The sequence below is a fragment of the Crinia signifera genome, chromosome 4 (genome assembly GCF_055691185.1).
Source record: "Crinia signifera chromosome 4, ASM5569118v1, whole genome shotgun sequence".
NCBI lineage: Eukaryota > Metazoa > Chordata > Amphibia > Anura > Myobatrachidae > Crinia > Crinia signifera.
The window spans coordinates 319,981,946-319,997,268 of NC_139220.1; the positions used below are offsets into that span (position 1 = coordinate 319,981,946).

Here is a 15,323-nt window from a genome sequence, read left to right on the forward strand (position 1 = left end):
CTACTCCCACGCTGCCAAGATCATGCCCCTAGCGCTTTGCAACGAATTTCATGGCAGGACTAGAAGGACTGTTTAACGCACAAGGAGGCTGGATGTATGTGGACACGTCTGTACACGAATATATAATCAGTGACTGATACTTGTTATTGTGTATAAATATATTTCTTATACAATAAAAGTAGTGTTATCCTGGTAACCATTATGCTTTTATATATTAACTTTCTTACAGGACATATAAGGAGCAGGATTCTAACTAAGACGACGTGGAAAGGGACATTGTTCTCCGATCAAGCCAACTAAATACATCATATCTCCTTACACCTCAGGAGGAGGAACAAAAGCAATTTTATTTTCTGGATAGACGATACCTTCAGCAACTAATTTGTTTCTCACCTCATACATGATGAGTCACACAGGAGAGAAACCACATGTGTGCTCTGAGTGTGACAAAGGCTTTACATGTAAATCACATCTTCTCATACATCAGAGGAGTCACACTGGAGAGAAGCCATATAAATGTTCTGAATGCAGCAAATGTTTTTCCCAGAAGTCACCTCTTATTATACATCAGAGGAGTCACACAGGAGAAAAGCCATATAAATGCTCTGAATGCAGCAAATGTTTTTCCCAGAAGGCACATCTTGTCCAACATCAGAGGAGTCACACAGGAGAGAAGCCATATACATGTTCTGAATGCAGCAAAGGTTTTTCCCTTAGGTTAAGTCTTGTCCGGCATCATAGAATTCACACAGGAGAGAAACCATATAAATGTTCTGAATGCAGCAAATGTTTTTCCTTTGAGTCAAATCTTGTTATACATCAGATGAGTCACACAGGAGAGAAACCATATAAATGCTCTGAATGCAGCAAATGTTTTTCCCAGATGGTTAAGCTTGTTGTACATCAGAGGAGTCACACAGGAGAGAAGCCATATAATTGTTCTGAATGCAGCAAATGTTTTTCTCAGAAGTCAGAGCTTGTCAAACATCAGGGGATACACACAGGAGAGAAACCATATAAATGTTCTGAATGCACCAAATGTTTTTTTCAGAAGTCAAATCTTGTCCTACATCAGAGGAGTCACACAGGAGAGAAGCCATATAAATGTTCTGAATGCAGCAAAAAATTTTCCCAGAAGTCACATCTTGTCCTACATCAGAGGAGTCACACAGGAGAGAAGCCATATAAATGTTCTGAATGCAGCAAATGTTTTTCCAATAAGTCACATCTTGTTATACATCAGAGGAGTCACACAGGAGAGAAGCCATATAAATGTTCTGAATGCAGCAAATGTTTTTCCAATAAGTCACTTCTTGTCCTACATCATAGGACTCACACAGGAGAGAAACCATATAAATGTTCTAAATGCAGCAAAGGTTTTTCCCAGAAGACACAGCTTGTTGTACATCAGAGGAGTCACACAGGAGAGAATCGAAAAATGCTGTGAATGCGGGTAGAGTGTTACTAGAAAGACAATACTTATTAATACCTTGAGTCACTCTGAGGGCCTGAATGCAGTGTCTTTCATATATAATTAAAGTAACTTGTAACACCACAATATGCATTCAATGGATACAATTTTTTCCTAGTGTGAGAAGTGTTTTGTATGAATCAGTCCTGATAGTCTGGAGCGGTCTGACAAGTGGATTTGGGGCACTTTTTCCCTGGGATGAACTGTCTGTTAGGAACTAGAGTTGCAATATAACAACATACAGTGGCGATGGAGCTGATGGTACTGAGCTCTGTAATATACAGCTGTTCTGCTGGTGCCGGTACTGAGCTCTGTAATATACAGCTGTTCTGCTGGTGCTAGTACTGATCTCTGTAATATACAGCTGTTCTACTGGTGCCAGTACTGAGCTCTGTAATATACAGCTGTACTGCTGGTGCCGGTACTGAGCTATGTAATATACAGCTGTTCTGCTGGTGCCGGTACTGAGCTCTGTAATATACAGCTGTTCTGCAGGTGCCGGTACTGAGCTCTGTAATATACAGCTGTTCTGCTGGTGCCGATACTGAGCTCTGTAATATACAGCTGTTCTGCTGGTGCCGGTACTGAGTTCTGTAATATACAGCTGTTCTGCTGGTGCCGGTACTACGCTCTGTAATATACAGCTGTTCTGCTGGTGCCGGCACTGAGCTCTGTAATAAACAGCTGTACTGCTGGTGCTGGTACTGACCTCTGTAATGTACAGCTGTTCTGCTAGTGCCGGTACTGGTATTGAGCTCTATAATATACAGCTGTTCTGCAGGTGCCAGTATGGAGCTCTGTAATATACAGCTGTTCTGCCGGTGCCGGTAAAGAGCTCTGTACTTTACAGCTGTTCTACTAGTGCCGGTACTGAGCTCAGTAATATACAGCTGTTCTGCCGGTGCCGGTACTGAACTCTGTAATACACAGCTGTTCTACTGTTTACGGTACTGAGCTCAGTAATATACAGCTGTTCTACTGGTGCCGGTACTGATCTCTGTAATATACAGCTGTTCTGCTAGTGCCGGTACTGAGCTCTGTAATATAGAGCTGGTCTACAGGTGCCGTTACTGAGATGTGTAATATACAGCTGTTCTGCCGGTGCCGGTACTGAGCTCTGTAATATACAGCTGTTCTACTGGTGCCGGTACTGAGCTCTGTAATATACAACTGTTCTGCCGGTGCCAATATTGAGCTCTGTAATATACAACTGTTCTACTGGTGCCGGTACTGAGCTCTGTAATATACAGCTGTTCTGCCGGTGCCGGTACTGAGCTCTGTAATACAGTATACAGCTTTTCTACTAATGCTGAAACTAAGCTCGGTAATGTACAGCTGTTCTACTGGTGCCAGTACTGAGCTCTGTAATATACAGCTGTTCTACTGGTGCCGGTACTGAGATGTGTAATATACAGCTGTTCTGCTGGTGTCGGTACTGAGCTCTGTAATATACAGCTGTTCTGCCAGTGCCGGTACTGAGCTCTGTAATATACAGCTGTTCTACTGGTGCCGGTACTGAGCTCTGTAATATACAGCTGTTCTACTGTTGCCGGTACTGAGATGTGTAATATACAGCTTTTCTGCTGGTGCCGATACTGAACTCTGTAATATACAGCTGTTCTACTGGTGACGGTACTGAGCTCTGTAATATACAGCTGTTCTACTGGTGCCGGTACTGAGCTCTGTAATATACAGCTGTTCTACTGGGGCCGGTAATTAGATGTGTAATATACAGATTTTCTACTGGTGCAGGTACTGAGATGTGTAATATACAGCTGTTCTGCTGATGCCGGTACTGAGCTCTTTAATACACAGCTGTTCTCCTGGTGCCGGTACTGAGCTCTGTAATATAAAACTGTTCTACTGGTGCTGGTACTGAGCTCTGTAATATACAGCTGTTCTACTGGTGCTGGTACTGAGCTCTGTAATATACAGCTGTTCTACTGGTGTCGGTACTGAAATGTGTAATATACAGCTGTTCTACTGGTTCCGGTACTGAGCTCTTTAATATACAGCTGTTCTACTGGTGCTGGTACTGAGCTCTGTAATATACAGCTGTTCTACTGGTGCCGGTACTGAGATGTGTAATATACAGCTGTTCTACTGGTGCTGGTACTGAGCTCTGTAATATACAGCTGTTTTGCTGGTGCCGGTACTGAGCTCTGTAATATACAGCTGTTCTACTGGTGCCGGTACTGAGCTCTGTAATATACAGCTGTTCTACTGGTGCCGGTACTGAGCTCTGTAATATACAGCTGTTCTACTGGTGCTGGTACTGAGCTCTGTAATATACAGCTGTTCTGCTGGTGCCGGTACTGAGCTCTGTAATACACAGCTGTTCTGCTGGTGCTGGTACTGACTTCTGTAATACATAGCTGTTCTACTGGTGCCGGTACGGAGATGTGTAATATACAGCTGTTCTACTGGTGCCGGTACGGAGATGTGTAATATACAGCTGTTCTGCTGGTTCCGGTACTGAGATGTGTAATATACAGCTGTTCTGCTGGTGCCGGTACTGAGCTCTGTAATATACAGCTGTTCTACTGGTGCCGGTACTGAGATGTGTAATATACAGCTGTTCTGCTGGTACTGAGCTCTGTAATATACAGCTGTTCTACTGGTGCCGGTACTGTGATGTGTAATATACAGCTGTTCTGCTGGTGCCGGTACGGAGATGTGTAATATACAGCTGTTCTGCTGGTTCCGGTACTGAGATGGGTAATATACAGCTGTTCTGCTGGTACTGAGCTCTGTAATATACAGCTGTTCTACTGGTACTGGTACTGAGATGTGTAATATACAGCTGTTCTGCTGGTGCCGGTACGGAGATGTGTAATATACAGCTGTTCTGCTGGTTCCGGTACTGAGATGGGTAATAACAGATGTTCTGCTGGTGCCGGTACGGAGATGTGTAATATACAGCTGTTCTGCTGGTGCTGGTACTGAGCTCTGTAATATACAGCTGTTCTACTGGTGCCGGTACGGAGATGTGTAATATACAGCTGTTCTGCTGGTTCCGGTACTGAGATGTGTAATATACAGCTGTTCTGCTGGTGCTGGTACTGAGCTCTGTAATATACAGCTGTTTTGCTGGTGCCGGTACTGAGCTCTGTAATATACAGCTGTTCTGCTGGTTCCGGTACTGAGATGTGTAATATACAGCTGTTCTGCTGGTGCTGGTACTGATCTCTGTAATATACAGCTGTTCTGCTGGTGCCGGTACTGAGATGTGTAATATACAGCTTTTATGCCGGTGACGGTACTGAGCACTGTAATATACAGCTGTTCTACTGTTGCAGGTAAGGAGATGTGTAATATACAGCTGTTCTGCTGGTGCCGGTGCGGAGCTGTGTAATATACAGCTGTACTACTGGTGCTGGTACTGAGATGTGTAATATACAGCTGTTCTGCTGGTGCCGGTACGGAGATGTGTAATATACAGCTGTACTACTGGTGCTGGTACTGAGATGTGTAATATACAGCTGTTCTGCTGGTTCCGGTACTGAGATGTGTAATATACAGCTGTTCTACTGGTGTCGGGACTGAGATGTGTAATATACAGCTGTTCTACTGGTGCTGGTACTGAGATGTGTAATATACAGCTGTTCTGCTGGTGCCGGTACTGAGATGTGTAATATACAGCTGTTCTGCTGGTTCCGGTACTAGATGTGTAATATACAGCTATTCTACTGGTGCTGGTACTGAGATGTGTAATATACAGCTGTTCTGCTGGTTCCAGTACTGAGATGTGTAATATACAGCTGTTCTGCTGGTGCTGGTACTGAGATGTGTAATATACAGCTGTTCTGCTGGTGCCGGTACGGAGATGTGTAATATACAGCTGTTCTACTGGTGCTGGTACTGAGATGTGTAATATACAGCTGTTCTGCTGGTGCCGGCACGGAGATGTGTAATATACAGCTGTTCTGCTGGTGCCGGTACTGAGATGTGTAATATACAGCTGTTCTGCTGGTGCCGGTACTGAGATGTGTAATATACAGCTGTTCTGCTGGTGCCGGCACGGAGATGTGTAATATACAGCTGTTCTGCTGGTGCCGGTACTGAGATGTGTAATATACAGCTGTTCTGCTGGTGCCGGTACTGAGATGTGTAATATACAGCTGTTCTGCTGGTTCCGGTACTGAGATGTGTAATATACAGCTGTTCTGCTGGTTCCGGTACTAGATGTGTAATATACAGCTGTTCTGCTGGTTTCGGTACTGAGATGTGTAATATACAGCTGTTCTGCTGGTGCTGGTACTGAGCTCTGTAATATACAGCTGTTCTGCTGGTGCAGGTACTGAGCTCTGTAATATACAGCTGTTCTGCTGGTGCTGGCACTGAGCTCTGTAATATACAGCTGTTCTGCTGGTGCCTGTACTGAGATGTGTAATATACAGCTGTTCTGCTGGTGCCGGTACTGAGATGTGTAATATACAGCTGTTCTACTGGTGCTGGTACTGAGATGTGTAATATACAGCTGTTCTGCTGGTTCCGGTACTGAGCTCTGTAATATACAGCTGTTCTGCTGGTGCTGGTACTGAGCTCTGTAATATACAGCTGTTCTGCTGGTTCCGGTACTGAGATGTGTAATATACAGCTGTTCTGCTGGTGCCGGTACTGAGATGTGTAATATACAGCTGTTCTGCTGGTGCCGGTACTGAGATGTGTAATATACAGCTGTTCTGCTGGTGCCGGTACTGAGCTCTGTAATATACAGCTGTTCTGCTGGTGCCGGTACTGAGCTCTGTAATATACAGCTGTTCTGCTGGTGCCGGTACTGAGATGTGTAATATACAGCTGTTCTGCTGGTGCCGGTACTGAGATGTGTAATATACAGCTGTTCTGCTGGTGCCGGTACTGAGATGTGTAATATACAGCTGTTCTGCTGGTGCTGGTACTGAGCTCTGTAATATACAGCTGTTCTGCTGGTTCCGGTACTGAGATGTGTAATATACAGCTGTTCTGCTGGTGCCGGTACTGAGATGTGTAATATACAGCTTGTGGAAGTTGAGTTTGCACATCTATGTTGCTAATGCCTCGCGATCATCATGTACGTCATTTAAATACGCAGTTTTCGTAGCTTAGCTTCATGAAAGAATCAGAAATTGATTAATGGCGATCGTGATGCATTACTTACAATCATTGTGATATTCCTAACACATTCACATTATGTATTTTCATAAATGTTAGGATATTGCAGTCCCCATATTATTGTTTGATATTGTTAGAATCACCGTCACAGACACAACCTCACTAGACCACCTGTTTTCTTTAAGACTTGTCAAAGACCCACAGGCACGCCTTCTGTTCTACATGCAAAGATGGGATTTAGGCCCAGGAAATAGGAAAATGATACCAACACTGACAGTGATTGTGGGGGTAGCAAATAAGCTAATATTATACCACTGGATCAAGTGATCAGCGCCGTCCATAAGGAAACTGAAACCCTGATTCTAAGAATTATATATATGGAAAGGAAAGCTACTCTCCCGGATCTAGAAATGGGTATTATTAAATTCTACAAAAAATGGGGATTATATAGCGTAGTGTAAGAGAGAATGTGATGCGGCTGTACGATAACACCACCTGGGCAATAAGGAGGCAGATGGAACAGCTTGAGGTGAACAGTATGACATTTTGATGGCAGTACTTATAGGCAATTATGAATCATAAGGGTTAGAAGGCAATGAGTCCCCCGTGTTTGATGTGTCCCTTGTCCTTATGTGTGATCCTATGTAGTTTTGTTTGTGGTAGAGAAGGACAATTACAGAAATGTGCTCAGGGGAAAGTAGCATAAGGACTGAAATATAAAGAAATACATGCAAATAAGGTTTCTTTTTTATAATTTAAGAATTAACATGGGGATGAGACCAGCATTCATGTACTGGGAGTATCTATCCTTTTACAGCACTGAAAGAAATAAGTAATAAAGGGGGGTAAAAATATAATGCATCATACCCTCCAACTGTACCGATTTAGCCAGTACAGTACCGTTTTTTTACGGTCTGTACCAGCTAAAAACGGATGTACCGATTGTACCGGTATTTGTCTGCCAGATGCAATGGAGTCGCCATTGTCTCTATTGTCTCTGGAGTCCGGCTCCTGGGGTCAAAGAAAGGAGGAGCGGAGCTTTAACAGCATCCACTGTTGCTCCCGCTCCGTGACTGTGCCGTTTTCTGGTCGCGGGCGTGATGTGTCACATCCGACCGTGACCACAGGGGGGCTGGGTGGCTGTGACGCTGACTGGGCCTGGGCTCAAGTGTCTGGTCGCGGGCGTGACGTGTCTTCTGCCCGCGACCCTAATAGAGGGGCCGGGTGCCGGCCAGGAACCTTGCCTGCCTCCCGAGTATGACTCCATCCATTATCTACAGTGCGCAGCGCAGCTCCTCCCCTCCAGGAACTTCAAGATCCCAGGCTGGCAGGCTTTATTTTAAAAAGTTGGCGGCCGGATGAAGAAGCACTCTCTTCCTCCCACGCACCCACCAGCAAGCAGTGCCTGCAGTGTTGCTGTGCGTGTGGTAGATGTGGATGGTGGGGGGTGCAAAAATGCCCAGTGAACATTCGGAAAGGGGGTGTGGCCACGCCCACTTTATCCAAGGCCACGCCCCCTTCTCGAATGTGTACCGATTTCTACCCTTAAAATGTTGGAGGGTATGCTGCATCCAAATAAAATCCAAGGAAATTATATGAAATAGAAGAAGATGGAAAGGCGGGGGGGGGGGGGGGGGGGAGGCAGGGGGAGGGAATGGGAAGTACACAAGCAATAAAATAGTATTGTACACAGAGGGTGTCACATCGTATTAGGAGGAAATGTAGAGAGCACCACTCTAGAAAACACATAGGGCAGTATTCAATGAGGCCAATTCGCCATGTTTCACAGCGAATTCATTGGAAGGTGATTTTTTGGGTCTGAAAGTGAATCACCCTATTCAACGTGCACTTTTCGCCATCTTTCTAAGTGATTTTCGCCGTGTGTCACCGTGTAGCAAATCGCCATCTTTTCATGGTGAAGTGGAAAGTGAACTTTTAAAATAAAGTTTTTTTGTTGTTTTTTACATTTGGTGTCAAAAAATCCGGAATTTTATTCTGTAAAGGGGCATGCTATTCTTATTCATGTGCTTATAGCAGTTTGAGAACCACTGTATTAGTCGATATGATAAAAATATCGGAGGAGGCTCCTCATCAAAATAACGAAGTGTCATGAGAAGGATAAAACCCCAGATATGAATGTGGTTACTAAACCATGTGGATATATATAAACATGTTTATAAAGGATAAAGACAGAAATTGGAGTTAGAGGAAAGAGGAGTAAAATTGCAAATAATGTGAATAATATGTTTTTGTGAGTTAAATTTCAATGTGATGAAACAAGCAGGAACCATGAACTGTAAATGTCCTTTCTATGTTTATATGTGGAAAAATGTAAGAAAATAAAATGTTATAACAAAAAAAATCTCACTAGATCAATATTAATATCCATAAAGGTACAGCTCCAGAGATGTCAAATAAATTGGTGTTTGTGTATGTATGTGTGTGTGTGTGTGTATATATATATATATATATACAGTGCTATTTTTGTAGGAAAATAGGTTCAGGAACCGTGGGCGGGGCAGAAAGTGGGCTGTGATGTGGGAGGAGCTACAAAAGGGGCGGGGCATTACATAAAAAAACTACATATAATTCCTCCCAACAGTGGCTGTAACATAACAATCCCCAGCAGCAAAGTGGACAATATGCTCGCGCCTTAGGCACGCGCTCAAAAAACAGGGGTGTAGCCTCACTGCAAGGGGCACAGCATTGCAGGAAAAGACTACTTTATACCGCAGTTTTGCAACCTGCATTATGTTGCAACCAGTGTTATGTTACTGCCACTGGCCCATTATACATATGCCCCACTCCGTAACGCTTATTATACATATGCCACACACAGAGATTCCCATTATACATATGCCACACACAGAGATTCCCATTATACATATTCCACACACCGTGATGCCCAATTATACATATGCCACACACCGTGATGCCCATTATACATATTCCACACACCGTGATGCCCAATTATACATATGCCACACCGTGATGCCCATTATACATATGCCACACACCGTGATGCCCAATTATACATATGCCACACACCGTGATGCCCAATTATACATATGCCACACACCGTGATGCCCATTATACATATGCCCCACTCCGTAACGCTTATTATACATATGCCACACACCAGGATGCCCAATATACATATGCCACTCACCGTGATGCCCAATTATACATATTCCACACACCGTAATGCCCAATTATACATATGCCACACACAGAGATTCCCATTATACATATTCCACACACCGTGATGCCCAATTATACATATGCCACACACTGTGATGCCCATTATACATATGCCACACACCGTGATACCCAATTATACATATGCCACACACAGAGATTCCCATTATACATATTCCACACACCGTGATGCCCAATTATACATATGCCACACACCGTGATGCCCATTATACATATTCCACACACCGTGATGCCCAATTATACATATGCCACACCGTGATGCCCATTATACATATGCCACACACCGTGATGCCCAATTATACATATGCCACACACCGTGATGCCCAATTATACATATGCCACACACCGTGATGCCCATTATACATATGCCCCACTCCGTAACGCTTATTATACATATGCCACACACCAGGATGCCCAATATACATATGCCACTCACCGTGATGCCCAATTATACATATTCCACACACCGTAATGCCCAATTATACATATTCCACACACCGTGATGGCCATTAAACATATGCCACACACCGTGATGCCCATTATACATATGCCACACACCGTGATGGCCATTATACATATGCCACACACCGTGATGGCCATTATACATATGCCACACACCGTGATGCCCATTATACATATGCCACACACCGTGATGCCCATTATACATATGCCACACACCGTGATGCCCATTATACATATGCCACATACCGTGATGGCCATTATACATATGCCACACACCGTGATGGCCATTATACATATGCCACACACCGTGATGCCCATTATACATATGCCACACACCGTGAAGCCCATTATACATATGCCACTCACCGTGATGCCCAATTATACATATTCCACACACCGTGATGCCCAATTATACATATTCCACACACCGTGATGGCCATTATACATATGCCACACACCGTGATGGCCATTATACATATGCCACACACCATGATAGCCATTATACATATGCCACACACCGTGATGCCCATTATACATATGCCACACACCGTGATGCCCATTATACATATGCCACACACCGTGATGCTCATTATACATATGCCACACACCGTGATGCCCATTATACATATGCCACACACCGTGATGCCCATTATACATATGCCACACACCGTGATGCCCATTATACATATGCCACACACCGTGATGCCCATTATACATATGCCACACACCGTGATGCCCATTATACATATGCCACACACAGAGATGCCCGTTATACATATGCCACACACAGAGATGCCCTTTATACATATTCCACACACCGTGATGCCCATTATACATATGCCACACACAGAGATGCCCTTTATACATATGGCCCACACAGAGATGCCCGTTATACATATGCCACACACAGAGATGCCCTTTATACATATGCCACACACCGTGATGCCCATTGAATATATGCCACACACAGAGATGCCCATTAAACATATGCCACACACTGAGATGCCCATTGAACATATGCCACACACAGAGATGCCCTTTATACATATGCCACACACAGAGATGCCCTTTATACATATGCCACACACAGAGATGCCCTTTATACATATGCCACACACCGTGATGCCCATTAAACATATGCCACACACTGAGATGCCCATTGAACATATGCCACACACAGAGATGCCCTTTATACATATGCCACACACAGAGATGCCCATAACACATTTGACACTTAAGTGCCACTTACCTACATGCTCAATGCCAGGGACTTCATGCTCAATGGAGGTTTGCGGGCCCACAAGCTCTCACCTGTCCAGCTCCCGCTCCCTGGACATGTCAGTCAGGCTGCCACCAGAGCCTCCCAGGTCACCAGATCCTCTCCTGTCCGCAGCAGCCCCTGATCCAGCGCAGCTCTTGGTCCGGAAGATCCTAGAGAATCCTCAGCGACCCCTTCCTCCCTGCTCCCCTCTGGGCTGCCGCACCGGCCTGTCCCTCCACGGCCTCCGCTGCTGCTGCAGCGTCCTCCTCCTCTTCCAGCTTCCGGGCCTCAGGCGCCTCCTGCACTAGCAGGGCACCGCTGGTCTCTTCGCACGGGCACCTCCTCCACTCCGGCCCCTGGCTCCATGGAGGCCTCCGCGTCCTCCTCCCCCCGGAACACAATGAGCCTGGGTCTTGCCGCCTCCTCCTAGCAGCTGGCTTAGCACCCGGTAGGAAGCGGCGTCCTCCTCTGCCGCTGTGCCTCGCATGACCCCGGTGGCTCTGCAGGCCCCGGACCGAGCCTCTGCCTCTCCCAGCTCCGCTCCCCGGACTCCAGGAGAGAGACATGCTGCTAATATTCATATCTCCCGCTGGACCGCTAGCCAATAGGCGCTCACGGTCCAGCAGCCACCAATTGATTGGCTGCTGGACCGCAAGCGCCCATTGGCTAGCGGTCCAGCGTGAGACGTGAATGTTACTGCTGCACGTCTCTCTCCTGGACTTCGTCAGAGGGCTGTATACAGTACAGCATACCTCCCAACAGTCCCGATTTTATCGGGACAGTCCCGATTGTCAGGGCCTGTCCCGATGTCCCACCCGCGGGCGGCAGTGTCCCGCGGTGTGGGGGGGCTGTTGGGAGTCCCCCGTCAGCTGCTAAACAGCGGGGAATAAACGCATGCGCACAGCGTCTATTCCCGCAGCCAGGGGGCTGGGGGCATGGCTAGAGGCTCTGGGTCATGCCCCCATAGCGGCAAAATGGGGGCGTGGCCTCGCGGAAGAGGTGCAGTCCCTCAAACACCATGCCCCCATCCTATGGGAAAAATCCGTTCGTTGGATTCAGCCTTAATATAAGGGCACTACCGTGCCCTTATAATATATTCCATTGACAAAAAACCTTACGGTTTCACATGTCCCATTAAGGCTTCTTACTGCATGTGTGTATTCCAATGAGCACACAAATCTGTGAATTAGCAGCTCCACCATTGTGTGAGTGACAGCAATCTGCACTTACCCACAGGCTGTGATGGCGTACCATATCTGTATTGCACAAGGAACGCGTCAGCCTTAATCAGAATTTCATTGCTTTTTGGAGTTTGAGTGGAAGAGTTACAACAGGTTTCTGAAATGCCAGATCATGTGTAAGAAGCCTTAATGGGACATGTGAAACCAGGAGGTTTTTTGTCAATGTATATATATATATATGTGTATGTGTGTGTGTGTGTGTGTGTGTATATGTATGTGTTATATGCGTGTATGTGTAGGTGTTATATATATATATATGTATGTGTGTGTGTGTGTGTGTGTTATATGCGTGTATGTGTAGGTGTTATATATATGTGTGTGTGTGTGTAGGGCCACTGGAGGTAGGTGGGAGCAGGGACACCCCCTGGATGGAGGTGAGAGGCGATCCCCTCCAACCCCCTCTGCCCGAGCGACTTAGCGGCTGCCGCATCACCCCACCCCCTTCACATGCCGCCTGCACCAAGCATCTCCCCCCTCCCATCCCTCGGGACCCTCTTACTTGCTGCAGGAGGCGCCGGTCAAAACGCTTATGTTGACTGGCTGTTTCCTGTCTCCTGCCGCCACAGTAGACCTGAGCCGGCCCGGCGCCCAGCAGGTGAGCTTGAGACCACAGCCTCCCTTCAGCACTGCAAGTCACAGAGGGCCAGATGCAGGGGCGGATCCAGGAAAAAATGACAGGGGGGGCACCATGATAGGGGAGGGGGGGGGGTGATAGTGGTGCCAATGTGCCCTGTCAGAGACTGGAGAGTGAGATAGAGGAGGAGAGCAGAGAGATGCTGGGAATGGGATTATAAATTGGCCCTGGCCTTTTAAGTACACAGGCCCACCTTGGCATGAAACATGATGGGAGCGGCTGTGCACCATGACTCCCATTACACGTTAAGCCACGGACCATTATATTATATTATACCCATTGTCAGCACTGTACAGTTGCCTCTATATTATATTATATATCAGTGTCTACTTCGCGTTTAAATTCACATTCTGACACAGAGAATACCCCCACGGTGCCAGATAACACATATGCCCCCACTGTGCCAGATAACACACATGCCCCCACGGTGCCAGATAACACACATGCCCCCACTGTGCCAGATAACACATATGCCCCCACGGTGCCAGATAATACATATGCCCCACGGTGCCAGATAATACATATGTCCTCACAGTACCATATAACACACATGCCCCCACGGTGCCAGATAATACATATGCCCCCACGGTGCCAGATAATACATATGTCCTCACAGTACCATATAACACACATGCCCCCACGGTGCCAGATAACACATATGACCCCACAGTGCCAGATAACACACATGCCCCCACGGTGCCAGATAATACATATGCCCCCACGGTGCCAGATAATACATATGTCCTCACAGTGCCATATAACACACATGCCCCCACGGTGCCAGATAACACACATGCCCCCACGGTGCCAGATAACACACATGCCCCCACGGTGCCAGATAACACACATGCCCCCACGGTGCCAGATAACACATATGACCCCACAGTGCCAGATAACACACATGCCCCCACGGTGCCAGATAATACATATGCCCCCACGGTGCCAGATAACACATATGCTCCCACGGTGCCAGATAATACATATGCAACCACAGTGCCAGATAACACATATGCCCCCACAGTGCCATATAACACATATGCCCCCACAGTGCCTGATAACACACATGCCCCCACGGTGCCAGATAACACACAGAAAAAAGCATCTTACCGCCAACAGGCACATGGAGGGTTACTTCATGCACTAGCACTGCTCCCTGATGCTGGTAACTGCCACTCGCCTCCCTCTGCCCCCTCACAGCAGCCGCTCACCTCCCTCTGCCACCTCACAGCAGCCGCTCGGCTCCCTCTGCCCCCTCACAGCAGCCACTCGGCTCCCTCTGCCCCCTCACAGCAGCCGCTCGCCTCCCTCTGCCTCCTCACAGCAGCCGCTCGCCTCCCTCTGCCCCCTCACAGCAGCTGCTCGCCTCCCTCTGCCCCCTCACAGCAGCCGCTCGCCTCGCTCTGCCACCTCACAGCAGCCGCTCGCCTCCCTCTGCCCCCTCACAGCAGCTGCTCGCCTCCCTCTGCCCGCTCACAGCAGCCGCTCGCCTCCCTCTGCCCCCTCACAGCAGCCGCTCGCCTCCCTCTGCCCCCTCACAGCAGCCGCTCGCCTCCCTCTGCCCCCTCACAGCAGCCGCTCGCCTCCCTCTGCCCCCTCACAGCAGCCGCTCGCCTCCCTCTGCCCCCTTACAGCACGTAGCCGCGCTCCCTTCCTCCCTCCCTTTTCCCACCTCCGCCGCCGCGGCCAAACCCCTCTTCCCTGCACTGTGCGGGTGCGCGGTGACGTCACACGTGCACCCGCGCAATGCACTATTGGGAACGCTGAAGCCAGGAGAGGCTTCAGAAGAAAATGTGCAGTATTACCCATTTTCTTCTGAAGCCTCTCCTGGCTTCAGCATTCGGAACGGGGGGCAGGAGGATCGACGGCAACTTAAAAGAGAAAAAAAAAAGTGTCAGAAATGACAGGGGGGGCACGTGCCCGGGTGCCCCCCCCCCCCCCTAA

The 15,323-nt window shown here is 47.4% G+C and overlaps 1 protein-coding gene across 1 annotated transcript in view; it reads left to right on the plus strand.

Annotated features, from left to right (window-relative positions):
* Positions 1-214: 214 nt before the first annotated feature.
* LOC146073381 (uncharacterized) overlaps positions 215-15,323 on the plus strand; it is a 54,604-nt gene continuing 39,495 nt past the window's right edge. Inside the window, exon 1 of the mRNA XM_083180560.1 lies at positions 215-1,443. Within this exon, the coding sequence (XP_083036686.1) occupies positions 401-1,443 (1,043 nt within the window). The 5' untranslated portion in view covers positions 215-400. The remainder of the gene's footprint in view (positions 1,444-15,323) is intronic.